Source organism: Calonectris borealis, chromosome 1, assembly GCF_964195595.1.
Source record: "Calonectris borealis chromosome 1, bCalBor7.hap1.2, whole genome shotgun sequence".
Lineage (NCBI taxonomy): Eukaryota > Metazoa > Chordata > Aves > Procellariiformes > Procellariidae > Calonectris > Calonectris borealis.
This window is the reverse complement of record NC_134312.1, coordinates 13,639,208-13,659,021: the sequence shown is the minus strand read 5'-3', so window position 1 is coordinate 13,659,021 and position 19,814 is coordinate 13,639,208. Positions and strand designations below refer to the sequence as shown.

At 36.1% G+C, this 19,814-nt stretch overlaps 1 protein-coding gene across 2 annotated transcripts in view; it reads left to right on the top strand.

Moving 5' to 3' along the window:
- The window catches only part of PHTF2 (putative homeodomain transcription factor 2), a 72,199-nt gene that overhangs the window by 9,797 nt on the left and 42,588 nt on the right, over positions 1-19,814 (top strand). For both annotated transcript variants that reach the window (XM_075144595.1, XM_075144594.1), the window contains exons 2-3: positions 5,858-5,934; positions 19,039-19,095. In XM_075144595.1, the coding sequence (XP_075000696.1) occupies positions 5,890-5,934; positions 19,039-19,095 (102 nt within the window). In that variant the 5' untranslated portion in view covers positions 5,858-5,889. The remainder of the gene's footprint in view (positions 1-5,857; positions 5,935-19,038; positions 19,096-19,814) is intronic.

Sequence of the window (19,814 nt, the reverse complement as noted above, 5' to 3'; positions counted from 1 at the left end):
AAAACTGCCTTTAATTTGCTGCTAAGAGAAATTCTTTTGAAGGTAGTAAAAATCAATGGCGTTTTAAAAAAGACATTTGAGACAAATGCCACAGCTCTGCAATTTTACTCCTAATGATGTCTAGTGAACATGCCAACTTCATCATTCCGTGATCATAATGAGTTGAGAAGGACATTCAAGTCTTGACTCAACAGCTGGATGGTATCCTGACCATTCAGGTTAGGATTATTATAAAGGAAACAGGTTCCTTGAAATACTTAGTGATTCACAGTGTTTACAGGCAAGGAAGGCAATTATTTGTCTATGCTTCCTTGCTTGTGTTGTATTTTTAATTATGTCCTTTTGCTAGTTGACACTGCTTAGACTTGTATATTCTTCCAAAAATTGTAATTTTTTGCCTTTGTCATATGAGGAGCACAGTTTTATTCTGAACTTCTGTCAGAGTTCAGAATAGATTTTATTTTCTGTAGATGGTCATTTAGAAATGTATGCATTTATGTCTGACTTGGGTCGCCAAAACCCTGTGGATATGAGTAAAATTTTTAAATATACTTACTTTGAATTTTAAATCTGTAGTGTAGTATCTAATCCTGTCTTACACAATAAGCACTGCACTGCTTGAATGAGCATTTAACTACCTGAAGACATCTAAATATAGATTTCTGTGGCTTTTGAAAAACTGCTCATTTGATTGCAAGGTGTAGTGTGTATTTACTTAAAAGGGAATATGATTGTGCTCTGAAGTGGAAAAGAAATAGCTGAGAAACCCCTGAATAGGGATCACCAAAACCAGGTAGTCGTCTATTTTTAGTTTTAAGGAAGTAATGAAGTTTTGATCAAAAAATGTTGCTTGTTATTCATAGTATTAACTGTGAGTTTGATGGAAATGTAATGAATGGCCCTGTTGAATGTCACAGAGATGTTGTGATCAAGCTTTTATATTTGGATGTTCTGTCTAATCTCTGAAGTTGGGGGTATTTTTTGTGTTGCTCTTAAGTCTCCAACTAGTTAAGATTAAGTTAATCTTGCTGTAGCTACTCTGCACAGGACATTGTACAACTGAGTGCAAAAGCTGGTCCCTGTCCCAGGTGCAGGTATTCGACATGGAATGTGAAACAAATGGCTAGATCCAGAGCGGACAGGAGGAGAACAAGGCAGAAGAATAGGCAGAGCTCTGTTGTGCTTGTGGATGTGTATCAGCTGTTTTGATTTGTTCACTTTATCCATTTGGTACTGATGTGCCTTAGAGCCCAGCTTGTACAGTTGAGGATCAATATCAATACAAATTGTCAGCTGAATAACATATTAACTTGTAATGAATACGCAGAGTTCTGAAATTGATGCAATACTTAGTCTCCTGTCTAGGTGTTCAGTGAGCTGTGGGCAGGTGCAGAGTCAGAGCCAGGGCTGCAGCTGAATGGCCTTAAATTGTTACCGTCTATTTCTCATCCAGATAAGTTAGCTTCAGGCAAAGTGTATCAAACTCATTATACTGTCTCAAAAAAAAACCCCACCAAACCAAAAAACCAAACCACAGACAAATCCCAGCCCCTGCAAGCAGAAACACTGCCCAGAAATAATTAAACGAACCTTTTCACCTTTCATTTCAGTGCTGTCTCAGATATTGTTATATATCTATTGAAGAAAGCATGTGATATTTCCTTGTAGAGGTATTTTAACTTAGCACGCCAAACTCTCTTAAAATCTTTTGAGACATCCATCCCATGATTTTGTCATATTTACTTTTGTAAGCATCATCTTTGCATTTGTGTATGCAAATGTGTATGCAGATATGCTTTAAACACCACCAAAATAGACTCTACGGAGGATTTAATGTAGAGAGTTTCTTAAAAATATGAAAACCATGGATAATCTAAATTACAGGTTTGCTGTTAGAAATCAAATAAATTAATAATAAAACTGTTTCATTATACTTGGTTTATAGTTTTGTGATGTAATTGTTTCTCAAGGCAAAGGGTTTTTGAGTGAATTGCTGCCTCAAAAAAAGGTTGCTGCCTTTAAAATGGCTTGTCCAATTTTAGCCATATTTGACACAGTTGGAAATCAAGTTAGTGTTGGTTTCCTGAAAAATCATTGATCTTGGAGAGAGAGAGATCAAGTTAATGTAGCTGTGCGGGTTCGACAGTTAGTTCTGTACTGCTGGTGATGAGTTTCTCCAACCTTTTTCTCATCCTGTAATTATGGTGGTAGGAAGCAGGGCAGGTTGTATGTGAGAGGGGATGTTGGCTTAAGAGAAATGAGGAGAGTTAATGATCCTCCAAGATGAGCTCACAAAGGAGGGGGAAGGTGAGGGGTACAAGTGTGATCAAAATCTGTATGGCATCCTTCCTACATTGGCACCTCCGTGAGCAGTGGAACTGGTTTTGCTGTGACACTGTGATGTAGGTCACGTTATGTGTGGAGGCTATGTATGGCTAAGGGTTTTATGTTGCTTTGAGTCTATAGTCCCGTGTAGCAAATTATTTTAAATTTAAGTTTACTTAAACAGGTTTTCAAACAATAAAGCAAATCCTATTTTAAACTTTGTATGGGTGAGAAGGAAGGGTAATCAGTCTATGTAATATGCCAAGTTACGTCAAAGTCTCTGTTGGGCTCTATGCTTTATGTGATAGAAATATTTTTATATTTATTGTGCCAATGAATTCTTAATAACTGATAGTTGCTCTTAGAAAAACTGCTACTATTATCAGAAACAAATAGGTCAGAAACAATTACAGATGTTGACACAGTCAGGGCTGCCAGGTTTAACTGACTTGATGTGACTTACATGATGATATTATCAACACTGGAAAAATTGCAGTGTTCGTTTGCTCAGTTGCACCAAAAGTCAGCGTCCTGATATTTCTGAAATTTGTTAATGACTGTTCAAGCTCTGTCAGAGACATTTCTTTCTATTGTGTTGTAATTTTATCTGAGGTTGTATAGAGCATATTGGAGTTACACTGTTAGAAGTCTTAAATACAGTTCCTTTTGGGTATTTGATTTCTCTTTTTTGAAAAAGCTTTGTGTAACATAAAAATGCATGGCATTATGTTTCTTAGAAATCGTCAGGAGCTGGTAGAAAATCAATATATTTGTTGAAGGTTTGTACTATAGTGTATATGATACATATCCAAACTTACTAAATACAGTGTCTTTAAAGTAATGCACTGTGTGAAATATGAGTGCATACACGAGTCAGGGAAGACTGAATAAACAGGTGTCAGTGCAGAACTGAGTCTTTTGGAGGGTCATCTTTTCTTTCTGAGAAATGTCTTGGAAGATGGTAACGTTGATAGGGCTTTTGCAGAGGGAGTATTTGTGATTTTTGTACAAACAGCTGTTATGATCAGGTAGTCTAATCTCTGCTTTTTTTTTTTTTAGACTGAATTTTTTGGTGATGAACAATGTATAATAAAGTGTCACGAGTTATTCTAATGCTTAGGCATTTCATAAAGACACTTTTATTTTAATCTATTGCACAGTCAGTTTCCATCCCATCTGTTGGACACTGTATTATTCTTTGCCTTTCTTAACTGCAAATGCTGTAAACAAATGTCTTTTTCTTTGTTTTAAAGACAAAGATTACCTTTAATCTTTCACTATGAAAACTGCCTACAGATTAATAATTCTTGTTTCCTTTTAATGAAGAAATATAAGGTGCAATATTGTTGTTGATATTAACAATGTTATGATAAGTGTGATATTTTTATCAGAAATATACCGCTTAATCACATCTTTAGAAGAATGCTTGATGTATAGTTTGGTGTTTGGGGGCTAAACTACCACCCCTCCTCCTCACCAGTGGTAAGGCCACGCCTGGGGTGCTGGGTCCAGTTCTGGGCTCCCCAGTACAAGAGAGGTATGGACATACTGGAGAGAGTCCAACAAAGAGCCACAGAGATGGTGAAGGGACTGGAGCATCTCTCCTGTGAAGGAAGGCTGAGAGAGCTGGGACTGTTCAGCCTGGAGAAGAGAAGGCTCAGGGGGATCTCATCAATGTCCTTAAATACCTGAAGGGAGGGTGCAAGGAGGACGGAGCCAGGCTCTTTCCAGTGGTGCCCAGTGATAGGACCTGAGTCAATGGGCACAAACTGATACACAGGAGGTTCCCTCTGAACATCGGGGAACACTTTCTTACTGTGAGGGTGACCAAGCACTGGAACAGGTTGCCCAGAGAGGTTGTGGAGTCTCCATCCTTGGAGATATTCAAAAGCCATCTGGACGTGGGCCTGGGCAACCTGCTCTAGGTGGCCCTGCTTGAGTTGGGGGGTTGGACCAGATGACCTCCAGAGGTCCCTGCCAACCTCAACCATCTGTGACTCCGTGAAACTGTGTTTGTGAAGTTTTTTTAAGAGATCTTGTGTTGATTTTTACCAATTGTGCTTGATCCTGGAATCGTTCAGATAGTATGTTTGGAAAACTTGGATAGTATTTTGAAGTTACTTATACTAACTTTTTCAAAGCCTTTTGCATAATTTGTTAGGAATTTATAGCTTTAAAATAGGAATTTCCTTGCATGTTAAATACTTGGTGCAGTTATATAAAAATAACATTCTTAAACTTTTTGTAAACATAGGAAGGACGCTGAATATTAGGTGGAGCTGAAAACTTAAGCTTTTACCAACTAATGTTAAAAGGTCACATGTAGTATAGTGTGCCCCATTGACTTTTTTTTTAACTGGGCTTAAGTATGGCATATTTGTTTACATATATATATTTTTAAAGGGAATCAGTGAGATGAAAGATTATTAAACACAAAAGTATTCAGACTTTTTGGCAAATATTTTAACAGTTTTTCTAATTCCTTTTTTCTTCTTTTCTTCCACTGGCCACTTCCTGCCTTAATTAACAGTTTGAAATGAGGGTACTAAACTAATTTAACTGTTATTAATCTGTTAATATCTGAAGTAACCTATTTTTGAAAAATTTCAGTTTGGTTTTAATGATAATACATTCATAACTGAAAGAACTTGCATATTGTAACAAAATATCTGGAAAGGATTCTGTAATTCTCAGCTAAACTTTCCTTTGATTTTACAGACTGTCCAGTACAAGAGAATATATGCAATTTTGTAGAAAGACAATAATTCTAAATCTGAATGCTTTTTATGTTTATTTTCTTTATTCTTACTTTTTTTTCTGAACTAACTCTGGATGACTGATTACATGAAAGAAAACTTTTCAAATTCATTTTCAAGGTAGGAATGTTTTATGTAGGCTGAAAGTTTTTTGATTTTTGGTTTTTTTTTCACATTGAAACTAATGACAGTGACATCAAAGATTAACTAATACTACTGCTATTTGCTACCATTAAAACAAACATACCACTCTTCCTTGTTTTTCTCCTTTTGACTTGTTTTAGTCTACTATTTTCATGAGTCTGTTAATTTTATAATAATAAAAGTGGAGTTCTAGCACTGTTGGGTTTTTTTTCCCCCCTCAAAAAATATCTAATAGTCTGTATGAAATTTTCTTCCATTTATAACACAATTATTCCTGGACTTCAGAATACTGTGCTGTGGTAAGAACTATAGGTTGCTTAATTTATCAGAAAAAAAAAATGCTGCATGTAATACAACTCTTGTGAGGGTCTCGTGAGACTGTAAGAAATTATCTCTGTGCCACCTGTGTTTTAATGGGAAAGATGGACAAAACTGAGGCTTCTGATGTCCTGTAGCAGCAGATTTGTAGTTTCTTGTTTACTTAGAGGAGAAAACCCAAACTCTTACTAAGGCGAGGTGTAAAGTAAATATAGCTGTTCAGTGCTTTGCAGGTAACGGGAGTGTTTCTACATTCCCTGTGTTGGCCTTCGTAGGGAAGGTGGAAGTAAAGTTCTGTCTTTTTCTGTTAACAGCCTAAAATGACTGTGTGAATTCAGTGGAATAAATGGCGTCCAAAGTAACTGATGCTATAGTTTGGTACCAGAAGAAGGTAAGCTTTCTATTTGTTTTTATGGTGGCTTAAAAAAAAAAAAGTTGGCTTATTGTGTTTTATGTGTGAAGTATAATAAATATAAAATACTACTGCATTATTGGTTAGCATTGTATGAGAGCGAGTAGCTTGAAACTTTTCTTTCAAAAGTAAATAAATATTTAGTGAATGTATCTAATGAAATGGAATAGCTTTTGGTCTGTGTTGAAAACTCCTCACTCCCTTGGCTACTTGTGCTATGGAAAAAAAGGAAAGAAAATTTTTGTTCTCAGTAGAATGTTAATTAATGTACAGGAGAGTGTTGTTTCTGTAGCACATAAAGGAATTCTTGTATTTAAGTAGAAAGTAAGAATTGAAACGTATTTTCTGTCAGTAACAAGGAACTGTGTAATCCATACCCAAAAGAGATAGGCTAGGGCTTTTTAGAAGTTAATTAGAAAAAAAAAAAAAATGGGGGGGGGGGGAAGATCTCATTTGGAGATACATAGTTATAGTATCGCCTGATACTGTATCTTTTGATTCACGTTTGCACATAGAAATGTTGATGTCTCTTTCTAATTTATTATTTTGGCAATTTCAAATCATCATGTCTTGACATTAGTATGCCAGTTGGCTTATTCAGTTAAATTGCTTTTAAAAAGCTGAAAAATTTGCTAAATTTTGAGACGTGCTTCTTTATTAAGATATAAATAAAGTGTGATGATTTTTTTTTTCCTTGGCTCTCCATGATTCAGTAAATTTCTATGAGTTATTGGTTTCCTTGGGTCTATGGCTGTCTTTTTGAGAAGATGCATCTTGCCCCTAGGAGAATGATGGCAACAGTCTTCAAACCAGAAATTCTGGTTAACTTCTAGCTAAGCAACAGTTAATTTCTAGAAATAAGACCATACTGGTGTGCTTTGCTGAGATCTTTACAACTGCGAATTAAAGGTACAGTTGGAAAAGCAGAAAAATGAATTTTGCTGACTTAATTTATACCAAACATTCAATTACGTATTAAAAAATTGAAAATAATTCAGAATTTAATGAGGATTCTTTGTTTTTGTACTATTTACTCTCTCCCTTCTCTTACTCAAGCTTTACAAAAAGTATTTTTGTAAAGGTATCAGTGGAATTACACTGTGGTTTTGAACTGCTTCTTGACTGCAGGTCCAATCCCATTTTTTAAAGATTTGGAGGATGACTTGTAGAAGATTTAGTGTAAAAAAAATTCAGAGCAGGATCTTACGGAAGGGGAAAGTGATGCTGATTTTACCCGTTTCCACTCATTCTCTCATAAATTTCATTCACTTACACTGTCATACTAATAATACTTCAAAGCACCCAGTTGTGTGCGTATTTGGTCTGGCCAAGATCCCTTTTGTGCAATGCATGATGCTGGCTATCAGATCCTCATCATATCTCTGGGTTTTTTTCATTGGTGCTGATGAACTAGTCTTTGGACAGGTCTTTTATGGTATTCAGCTTTATATATAAATGGTCCTTTGATGCAAGAAAGAGTTTAAGTCTCCATAAATCTTAAGTGAAGTTCATGCTTGTTATCTGTTTTTCTTTTTTTTTTTTTTTTTTTTTTTAAATACACGTCTGTTTTCTTGTCAGTCATACAGGAAAAGGAATGCCATATGTGATATGCTCCAACTTTCCATCCTCCTGGTGTTAGGAAAGCAGGATCTTCTGATGATGAGTCACTGTGCTGTGATCTTACAGAGGGCAGGCCTTCTGGTCTTGATATAAACAACCCATTCCTCAATTTTACTTTTCCCAGGACCTTGCTCCTAACAGGATTACTCATTATCAGTACAGGTCATTCTTTTAACCCTTGTCCTGTCGGTTTTTTCTAGTGATTTCGCACGTTTGCATTTATTTCATTCATAGCAATGACAGTATTTCTGCTACAAGTCTCTGTAGGCTTTTACAGAGGTCCGCTGGGCCAGAAATTGCATGCTGCCTTTATGGCAGGGAGTTGTGATGAGGTGACTCCTGTTACTTCATGAAAGACTGGGCTATCTTCAGGAGGGATAAGATCTTGCATAAACCAGACGTCAACGTTTTCCATGGTGTGAACAAAATTTAATTGCAATCCACATGTGGACTGGGGTCTGCCAAAGGAGCAGGCTTTGCTTCTTTCGGTATGAGGAAGTAGAGTCTTATTTTGGGACAAATGGCTGCACTGCAGAAATGTTGCATCTCATGCAAATGTTCATGCTAATTAGATTGTTATCTCTTAGGTCCCATTTACTGAAGGTTCTCCTGGATCAGGCTGATAACCCCAATAGGTTTTTTAACTTTGTAGTGCAGTGTGTGATCCTTTCCTGGGAGCATCTAGGCTCTTTCACCCATAACCTTGATTTTATTTATTCATTTATTTATTTATTTAAAACTTTTACATGGCACAGTATTTTTTTCCTCATGGATTTGTTGTTTGCACCAAAGATTTCAAATTGGGGAACAGGAAGAGCTATGCTAATAGTTAGTGGGTACCAGACATTTTTTTGTCCTTTCTGATATGTTTCTATTATGTAATTGCTTATGATGGCAAAATACTCAACTCTGTGAACTGGTGGTTGCTTTCAGTTTTAAATTTTTATTTCAGAGTTGTCAAAGTTGTCCCACTTACCTTGCTTTTTAGATGTGCTGATTCCTCACAACAGTAACTGCAATTGAAAGTGGGGAGGGATCAAAACTTAGCACATTCTGCCAGTAAAACATTGTTTCTGGGGCAAGAAAGAACCAGGTTTGCAGTCAGTATTGATCAAATTGATATGACTTGCCTATATGATAAAATGAGGAAAATAAAGTGTTATTTTGGGGAGGTATTTTCAGATTAATGAATTGGTGTATGAATGCCCTAAAAAAGAACATGAAGAACTTCTGGTATTTATAGTCATACATAAAGAAAAAAATATATTTGAGTAGGTGGAAGCTACATAAGAAATATTGAACAGGTAACTTGCTCCTTGTGCTTCTTTGTTTTCAATTTTAATGTATTTTTTTGATTTTTTTTTTTGATTTATGTATTTTATGTCTCTGTCCACCGAGTTTCAAAGTTCTGTTTGATTTCTCAAAAGTAAGGCATTTTTATATTCTTTAATGGAAAGAGTTAAGCAATTGAGCTCTTCCAACCCTACTTCAGGCAAGTTTTCCAAACACAAAGTTTACTCATATGACTCATACTATTGTCTGAAATTGAGCTCCTCACACGAGGATGATTTAGTAATGCACTTAATCGTTTAAAAGGTCAGACCTTTTGTTATGTAAACTTGGTTTTTGTCATTGCAATAGATTTAGAGCTCTTGATTACTGTCTTATAAAAATACAATAATAAATTCTTAGTTATTTTAAGTTGGACTGTAAGATTTCAGATAGTGTATTATACCAGCTTGTTATTTGAGGTACAAGATTGCATGGATGTAGCCTTACTGCTTCCAGTGATAGCTTGCGTTTCCCAGCTGGTACTAATACTTTTGCAAGGCATGAAATCTGAACAAATAAATCCTCCTAGATACAGGTTGGCTCTGTAGAAAGCAAAATAAATTAAACCTCTGCTGTGTTCCTGGATGCACTGGGGAGTGCAATGCTGAGATATTCATGTGTCAGACAAGGTTTGTCTAGCTTGTTGTCAATATGTTCTGCTGCACTCGTTCTTGCAATAAAAGGGTGTGGCAGGGGTATCTGCATTGCTCTCTGCAATGGTTCATTACTTTGGTCCCAGACAGCTACTGAGCTGATATTCACATATATGCACTTTGTTAGTTAATATCGTTAGGATTATGTGTATTTACCAGAATACTGAACTTGTTTCAGATTTGTAATTGATGAATTTTATGGAGAAAACCATCATAATGTTTCCTCTGAAAAAATCTGACAACCCCCACAATTATTTTAAACAATTTCAGTATCTGATGGCGTACCTTTCTGATACTGATACTTAATGCATACTTGAAGTATTGCATCAGTAACAGTACTGATGTTAAAAATAATGAAATAGGTAATAATCTAAATATTGCTTGTATTGCTTGTACTTAAGCTTTTTGCATTAACTTCTTATAATTTCAAGTTTTACAGATAATAGTAGACATGCAATTTTTTGTCTAGTTTCCAGTTTGGAGACTACACGTAAATTTACTTTAACAACTTTCTGATTTTCAGTCCTCACAGAAGCCTTGCTGCTAAAATGGGGAACTTTATACAAATTTGTTGACAATATTGCAGGAGGGAATTACGTTGTTCCTTCTCTTGGGGATGGTTATAGGGGCAGGCAGAATGGAACTTAATGAATTGAACCTGAATCCTGCACCTGATTGCATATCAGTTAACTTTGCCAATGCACCTTTCTACTGTTTTGGGTGTCCCTGGGGTACGGCTGTTAAAGGGCACAATAAAACGAATTAGATGTTTTCTCTCTCATGGCTTTTAAAGGGCAAAATTAGAGTTCTAATTGCATTGCTTTAAGATCTGTAATATTCAGTGTTTTACAGCTCATTAGTCGAAGATTATACTTGCCAAGTTAATAAAGGAAGGAATAAAACAAAAATTATGTCATTCCTGAAACCACCTGATTTCCTTCTTGGCACTGAGTTAATGTGATGCATTGGTGACCCTGGCACCAAAGCCAGTTTTTGCCAAATGGTTGGGCTGTATGGCTGTATTACCTAAAACTTTGGATGCTGAAACTGCATCAGTTCAAAAAGGTCCACCTTCAAGTGCCAAAACTTGACAAGTGTTGGAGCTGGCTATTTGTGAAAGCACTGAGGAAAAAGAAGTATATTTAGAAGAGTTTCCTTCCACGTAGTGCTGGGATTCAGTACTTAGGTTGTCATCTGACCAAATAGTGGGGATTGCCTTCAGCACTTTGTTTTGGTGAGACAAAACTCAAGTTTCTGGATCTCGTGTAAAAAGTCACTCAAAAATTGGTGCTGTGGCTGAATGAAGCAGGCTTGCGTTTTGCCTGGCTGTTGGCTCCCATGCCTGCTTTTCCTTCCCACAGACTTTCATGCACTTATCTGGTGAATTTGGTCAGGGGACTAGTCCAGTTAAAACTAAGACTGCGAATCTATAAGGATATAAGGAACCTATCTAATGGGTGGGAGGGGAGAGAGAAGAGCTGAAATCCCTCTCTCTTGAGAGGGATTTTCTGATTCTTGAATTGTTTCATTATGCCTTGTGAAACTATAACCTACCATTTTCTTTTATCTTCCTGAGTGATCTGATTGACCTTTCAGCCACCCAGATGAATGCGCTGTGCCATGGGAAGTGGAAATGATCAGGGGCGTAAGGGCAGTGCTGTTTTAAAATCCTAGTTACAATGCTGGTAAAACTGCTGGGTTTTCAGTGGTCTTCAGGGAATTATACTGAATAATGAGGCCGTCAGAGTGGTTTTCTTTTCCCAGTTATGCCTCTGCTTTGTTTTGTGCAAGTATGTAATCGTTTAAAAAAGAAAAAAAAAAAGTGTTGCAGAGGTCTTAAATCCTTAACACTTGGAGAGTAGCTGGGCTGTGTTAGCAACAGGGTAGCCAGCGGGCCAAGGGAAGGGATTATTCCCCTCTGTTCAGCTCACGTGAGACAGCATCTAGGGTGCTGTGTCCAAGAAATGCATTGGCATTCCTTGGCAAGCCCAGTGGAGAGCCACCAAGATTGTTATGGGGCTGAAGCATGTGATGGACAAAGAGTCTGAGGGATCTTGGTTTGCTCAATCTTAAGAAGAGAGGGCAAAGGGGAGAGCTTACTGCTATCGCAACTACTGCTTTGGAGGCCATGGCGAGGATGGAGCCAGGCTCTTCTCAGAGGTGCACAGGGATTGCATGAGAGGCAATAAACACAAATTGAAATGTGGGAAATTCCGATTAGATACAAGGATAAAAATGTTTAACATGAGGTTTGCCAAGCATTGAGACAGGACCCCAGAGAGGCTGTGAAGTGTCCGATCTTCGGAGATGTTTGGGTCTCTACTGGGTAAGTCCTTGAGCAACCTGCTGTAACTGGACCTGCTTTGCACAGGAGGTTGGGTTAGATGACCCCCAGAGGTTCCAACCTGTGCAATTCTGTGATGACTTTAGTTTGAAATTTGAAGATGAGTAACCGTTATTAAACATAAGAGATTGTGCTTAATTGTGATTAATGACAGAGATGGATTCTCATTCAGTTTGTGCTTCTTTTTAGGTTTTGCTCTATAGTCCACTTAAGCCAAAAAAATGGTACCTGAAGTTACCCTGGTGTCCAGTTCATGTCACTAGGAAATGGCTTAGAGCAGGTGTTGGTTATTCCTGTACTCTCATTTAGTTTAACCTGCAAACTGTTTCTAACTATTCTGATGTATATAATTTTCCTTTATGTTTAATTGTGCGATGAAAAAAGATGTTTCATGTTTTTAGTAGATATGCTAAAATCTGTAAACCATTACTCAGGGCAATAAGTAGGGCTGCCTGATGTTACCAAGAATTAATCTGTAAAGAATGATGCAGAAGAACTATTAATACATAGTTGATTAATGTTTAATTATGTATTATTGTACTCTGAAAGGGATAGTATCTTTGAAGTAAGCAGTAAAATTACTGTTCAGTGAAATGGCTGTAAGTCCAGTGCTGTTGCAGTTATTGCCAGAATTTAAGCAGGTCATTAGTTGGCAATTCAAACAGTTAAGAATAAATAACTCTTAAAGTTTTGAATTGCTTCATTTTACTCTAAATAGTTGGTTTCAGCTCTCCCTCTGGGGCCAAACAGGGAGAAGGGAGGATCTTTCAGTAATCAGAGGTAACAATTCAGCAGTCGTAAATCCAAAGCTCTGCACTTTAGGATATACAGCTTTAATCCCTTCATTGTCCTTTTCCATTTGACTAAAAGTTACTAAACTCTTCGCTATTAGCAGACAGTGTACAATTATTATATAGTAATTTCTATCTGTGGTTTAAGTTTGTTGTACCTGAGCTTGTCCGGTCTACATATCCACCATAAACAAAATTGAAAAAAACCTACCACCCTTGAAAATGAAAAACATCCTGAAAAAAACCCCATCCTAACAGTAGAAATCTACTCCAACAGAGATAATTATACTGCTAAGCTAATAGATTATTGCCTTTTTTGCAATGGGGATCAGCTCATGTAAGAAACAAAATGGGGTTTAAAATAACTTTTAATAATCCTGTTCAGAGTTTTGAGAAAATGAGAAATGATTTGTCTAATATCTGAAACTGTATTCTTAAACATAAACTAAATATGAAGCATTTTTAAAGATATTTTAAAATGAATAATATTACATGTATAGAAATTATTTATATATCAATATCTTAATATTAAAATTGATACATAAAATCATACAGTTTTTTGAAGAATGTTGGACTGTAAAAGTAAATAAAGCATATTAGCTAATATTTTAACACTAAATATTTTAATAAGGTGTTAAACTCTTGATTTCCTTGGTAGACAGTACAAGGAAGCAACTTTATTTTTTATTTACCAAGCTCTGTCTCTTGTATCTTTTGGATTTGTAATACTATTGTGATGTTGCTTGTAAAAGCCTTTAGAGGTTTTAAAGGGCAAAGCTTAGCATGCAGGTTTCATTACTGGTAAACATTAAAGTTTTAAGATCCAGCAGGAAATACTGTGTATTCTTAGGATTATAATCTTTGCTAGTCTGCTTGGTCATAAATTATAAATGTCTCCTGAAATATTGATCAATTCCATTAGAATCAGAAGGCCTTGTGAGTATTGGGCTACAGGTTGATACCATCACTACATTAGCTTGAAGTGAATATCAGTGTCGTTCACAAAGCTCAAATTCAATCTTGATGCACATACGGCTTGTTATGAGAAAGACACTGGGAAGAGATATTACGCAGTGCAGGAAACCCTTCTCACTGGGTTTTATTTGAAGTAAAAGTTGGCTGGGTTTTCAATAGCTTAACTTTTTACTTAGGCTAATTGCTGTTAATGTTGTAAAACCAAACTGTACAGGTGCCAAACGAATTTTAGATCCATAAAGAAATGTGATCAAATGCTTTCTGAGGTATTTGATTGGGAAGGAATAAGTGCAATTATTTTAGGTAATTTCAAGAGGTGCACATATCTCTTAAACAGAAAACATTATGAGGAGTCTACACTTAAAAATGATCTCAAATTTATTTAATCTTTCAGTAAAGAGCTAGCTTTATCAGGTGAGTTTAGTTTAGTTTTGTGAAATGTGTAATTGTATAGCTTAATATCCCATGCCAAGTCACATACAAGTTAATAATTTTTTTTGACAATTAATTACTTGTGAAGAAACTTTTTTTTCCCTAGAAAACCTATTTGAAAGTTTATTACGCTGAGTTAATTCAGGATGCTAAACTCACACTTTTCCATTGTGAAAGAAAACTGCCAGAGTTTTCAGTCTTTGCATGTAATCCCTTATATGCCGAAAATTTTAATACTTGCTTGAAGAATAGTTGTTAATTCTGCAAATACATAAAGGAACAGAATTCCTTTAATCTCCTTTACTTGGTGTTTATTGAGGCACGGTGTCTTGAGAACTGAACATTTTAGAGGTAACTGGTTTGGCTAGACTGGATGGAATCTTGGCATTGAGGAAGCCTGGGATGCATGATTTAAACTAAATGTGTGTAAAATAACATTTGCTAGTTTATCTAATTCTGCTACAGGAAGGTTATACCACAATTTTTTATATCTGTAACATATTACTGTCAAGTTTCCTACAACAGGGTTGTGTTGCTGTTAATGCTTGGTGATGAAAGTTACATTTAAAAATTGTAAGATAGGCTCATTATCTATCTTGAATTAACAAATTTCAAAAATGTCAAATGAGATTTTTTTTTGTCGATTTATTTTCTGCTAAATCTTAATAAATAAATAAATGCTATAGAATACAAATTTCAGATCCTCTCTGATTAGATATTTTATAAATTAAATTAGAATAAATTTCTGTGATAAATCAGATTAAATTTGGGATATTGTGTTGTATAGTTTGCTATAAAAAAAAAGTCTATTGCCAGTTGTAGACTGAAATGATGGATTGAAAATATCAGTGACAAGCTATTATACAAACAGTCTTGCACTAAGTCTTGAACAGATTTTAAAAGCATTACTTATTGTTGTATACTTAAAAATTTGACAGTTTTTGGACCCTTGACTTTAAATTGTCTTTGAAGGACACTGCAGAACTTGCAGCTATAATGGATGAGACTCCGGGTAGAGTTGGTGGGTTCAGGAGCGTATATAGGTACTTGAGTTGATTGGGGCCTTCATGTTGGCCTAACAGTTCCCGGCACAGGAAGCTTGAACACCTGCGGAGGAGCCCTGGGGACAGTTGCATATTGAGGAAAAGCTTGCTTTGATCAAGTTTTGTGTATATTTAAATTCTTCAGGTTGGAAGCATGAATGATCTTCTCTCTAGAAGGTTATTCCTTCATTTTATTTGCCTTTAGAGCTTAATTTCTTTGGCATTGCTAGATGCTAGATTTCTTTTCAGTGTCCTGCAGGTATGTACAATTTTAAAGAATTGCATGAATAGCCAAGAGCGAGAGCCTACATGCAAACATTTGACAACTTAATATTTAGATGTAACACAAAACATAATTTAGATGCAAATACTGGTAAATCAAAACTCTTTGAAGATGGAATTGACTGGTGCTCTCAGTAATTTAAAACTGAGAAGGTTTGCTAGTATTAACTTACATTCTTGAATTCATTCAGGAATTAAATTCTTGAATTTAATTCATACAGGTGTCTAGCATCTCTGGTAATCATAATTTAGCTTGTTGTCAATCAAAAATATTTTTCAATGAATTTTGCAAGATATGTTTCACAAACTGGAAATGTGTTTTCCTGACATAATGTATAGAGGAAAAAAAATTAATGCCCATGTTTTTTACTTGCCTTGTTTCAGTAACACTAGTTCTACCTATTTTTATTCAATGTGGGAAATGAAATGTGCCAGTATGCTACTTTATAACGACGCCTTTGTTTTCATGTGTTTCCTTCTGATACACTTGCAAGAGGAGTATAGACGGATGCTTATGCAGATGGGAGAAGGGAAATTGAGTATCAGGTCTAAATTTGATGTGCTGAACACGTACGCCTACTCCCTAAGGTGCTTTAAAACTTCCTTAAAACACAAAGAGGTGAAATTAGGTAGATTAAAAAAAAAAATATTGTGAGAGATTGTAATGATACTTGCTGTCTGTAATTATCTCTTTAGCTCTTTTCAGTTTGCAACAGTATGCCTTTACTTAATAGCCCTGTGCTCAGATTTTAATAATTAAAGTTGATCAGAGGTGATTGGCCAGATCCACTAGTCTAATAAAACAGTTGTAAAAGACCATTTCCCTTAAAGTTGCTTTGGCTCTCTCATTTTACCTCCTGCTGGAAGAATTGCTTTATGGGGCAATGTTAAAAGAAAAACGCGAATGGCAAAATCCCTACTTCTTGTCTTTTTGTGGAGACAGAAGTTGTTACCTAGCCTTGAGGGAGAAGAAATGTTTGTAGGAAAATATAGCTAATTCAGATTTTAAATCAGTCAACTTCCTTGCCTCAGATGTCTTCTGGGATCTGTGTTTCCCAGAATTCCTTTAACAAACGGTCCGTTTTTTGTCTTTTAAAGACTCTTTCAACGCTACACCAGTTTCGGCTATGAATGGAATTAGGAATACAGAGTTTGCTTTACAGCTTTATTGGCACAAAGGCTTCCTTCCGCATTTGTTTCTTGCATAATCGAGAGGGAGACAGACTTGCATCCCCTTTTCTGTCTTCGCAGAAAGAAATCTTTTTTGGAAGTGAGGAGGGAAGGACAGAATATTACGCAGCACAAAAACCTCACTCGGGGTTCTTCTCAGTAAATTTCATGAAAAACAGGAAGGCCTGAAATTTCATTTAAAATGTATTTAGAGAAAAAGCCAGAACAGTTAGGTATAAATGTCTGGGTGGAGTGGTTATTCAAGATACTGACTTTTTAATTGCTGGCTGTTATCCAGGTGGAGTTAGCTCTTAAACTTCCTTTGGTTTAATTACTTTAATTGTAGCAAGTGCTTAATTCTGCCCAGTACAGTGCCTGACTCCCTAATTATTTTCCACAGTCTACATTTTTTTCCAAATGAGAGGTGCAAAGTATTTATTATTACTACCAAAAAGCCAGTAGTTTTTTTTTTCCAGAGTTTTAAGGTAGCAAACTATAGAAATTTTTTGGGTGCTTAGCTCTTGTGAATGGGAAATATTATTTAAATTTGAGAATGGGTAATTCAGTAATTCAATTCACTGTTCCCACTTTCAATTTTAAATATGCTTTGGACTTTACTGCTATAAATTAGAATTATTATTTTTTCTTTTTTTCCCTGATGGGTCAGGTTTAGAGGCACAGAAGATGCCTCTAGATTTTTTGTTTATGAGTGTGTTTGCCTGTTGGCTTCCCTGGATATCTTTTTGCATTTATGTTGGATCCTTGGTTAAAAGATCCTTTTTAACCAAGAATGACCTTCTTTTTAATTTATTTTTTAAATTTTATAACGTCTTCTAATTTAACACTGAAGATTGAAATAGTAAAAGACAAATCAGAACAATGTTTTCTGGTTTAAGGTGTATGCACTCGTGCTTGGGCCTTTTATGTCTGTTGCAGTTTGCTAACTGGAACGAGAAGTCATACTCTTGCAGTAAGATTGAATTTAAGCAAGTTCGCTCAAATGACAGGGGTTCCTCTTGCCTCTCTGTCAGGTGTCTGGACTAAGCTGCTTGTATCAGCTTTCTGCATAGTCAGTAAAGGGGCTCTGAATCTCGGGAAGTGCGTCTGTCTCTCCCTCATGACCTAAAAGTGATCTTGCACTTAACTGCTCAGAGTTTGTGATGTGACTCAAACTCCAGATATCTAGCAGTGTGTGTGCACATGCGTGTGTACACGCATGTATATGTCTAGGTAGAACTGCTGGGATGGAAAGGTTTTAAAGTTGACATAGTAAATGTCAATCATTACTGAATATTATCTAAAAATACTATTTGTGCAGAGTTCAAAGCAATCTGATGATCTTCGATAACCTCTTACAAAGCTTGGATATATTGTCTCATATATTGACTTGTTCTTGTCACTATCTTACATGTGAATTTCCTGAAGTTTAAGTTGCCCTTCTTCAAAATATCTGACAGTCATAGAGTGGCTTTCTTGTATAAACAAGTGCACAGTAATTTCTTAAATTAACTATAGCTACCTGTATTGATGGTTGTTAAAAATGACAGAACTCATCAAAACTGGTCTTAGTGCTAGGGTTTTAGTAAGTGCTTGCAGGATCAACCTTTAGTCTTTCTGTGGTTCTGCTCTTATAAATACACAAAGTTTTCTACAATGCTGTGGTGAGGTTAGTGCCTGGGAGAAAACGATTCCTTTTTATTCCCATTTTTTAACTAAAAACTTGCTCACGTTTAGACAAAACTAAGATCTTTAGAAGAGTTTCATGAATAAATAGACTAGCAGCTTCATGAGAGTGAACAAATTTGGGAATAGGTCTACTAGGAACATTATTTCATCAGTGCTTCAGCAGGAAAAGTGCCAATTCCTCATATTCCTTGGGTTTTCCCTGGCTTGTGATCTAGTTGTTCACCAGCCTGACCGTATCTTTTGTTGCTGTGCAATCTTAGGAGATAAAGCTGAAGACAATGTAGCTGTAAAAGTGGGTGGAACCGAACAGGAAATATAGAGGGAGATGGTTTAAAAAAATAATAAATTAATTGAAGGTATGAGTTCAACTAGATGTGCATGGTATTTTCTCTAAAGCTAACTGAAGGACGGTGTTGGCGCTGCTGCCGTAGGTCTGCTCTCCGTCAGCACGGAGACTGGAATCCCGACCTGAGGTGGGCAGCAGCCTGGTGTTCCCGCTCCTCTGACTTGCACAAGTCGTGCGGTGAGGCTGAGGCTATTGCTTCTATTGCTTGCCTCTCCGCTCTGTCACAGCTCATTTACAGGTTAGCTGGATCCAGTCCAGCCAAGACGGAATGGAGAAGATAAAGAATTCTTTGTAAATAAGTCTTCCCAAGGAAATAACCTTCATGCTCGTCTTGTTGAAGATTGATTGATTTTGTTTGATCAATGTCTTTTAAAACCTAATGTAGATTTTTTTTGTGTGTTCTTTTTAGATTGGGGCCTATGATCAACAAATATGGGAAAAATCAGTAGAGCAAAGAGAAATAAAGGTAATAATATTATAGCATTTCAACGTTTTTTTTTTGACATTATCAAGTCTGTGGTTGTGTATGCTGATCTAATTTACAATGTATGTGGTGGTATTTAATACTGGTCAAGTAAAACAAGACTTCTGGAGTGTAACCAAATGTAACCGGCATATTATGCTCTATTTATTTTACATAATTAATAACTCTGCAGCATTTAAAGTGCCGCATCTTTCTGTATGTCAGTACATTTTTTCTTCTTTTTAGTTATCTTAAGCCAGGGCTTAATTGTCCTAGTACCTCTGTCTTTCACTTTTCTTTCACTGTGATGAATTCTAATGTCAGTTATCTGAGCTCTGTTTACTTTCAGTTAGTTACCTTACACCTGCAGTTTACTTTTCCTTCTTTATGATGCTGTCATTGTTTTGTACAGTTTATTAGACTGGTAAGTACTTCAGGCTTTGTTTCTCTGAACAAGCAGTTTAACAGCGTTCTTTGCATTTTGGTTCAACTAACAGTGCCATCAATGTCTGCCACGTTGCTGAATTGTTTTGGAGAAAAAGAAATCGATCCTATATGTAGTAGTTCTATGGATTGTACATAATGTCATACTCCATGATGTTAAAGTTGATGTAATTAACATTTTCTTGCAATTAACCTTTTTTTCTTCAAATACTGCACACAAGAAGTATGCTATTACTGCATGAGTTTCAAGGCATTGCTAATTCTTAACATTAGCAAAA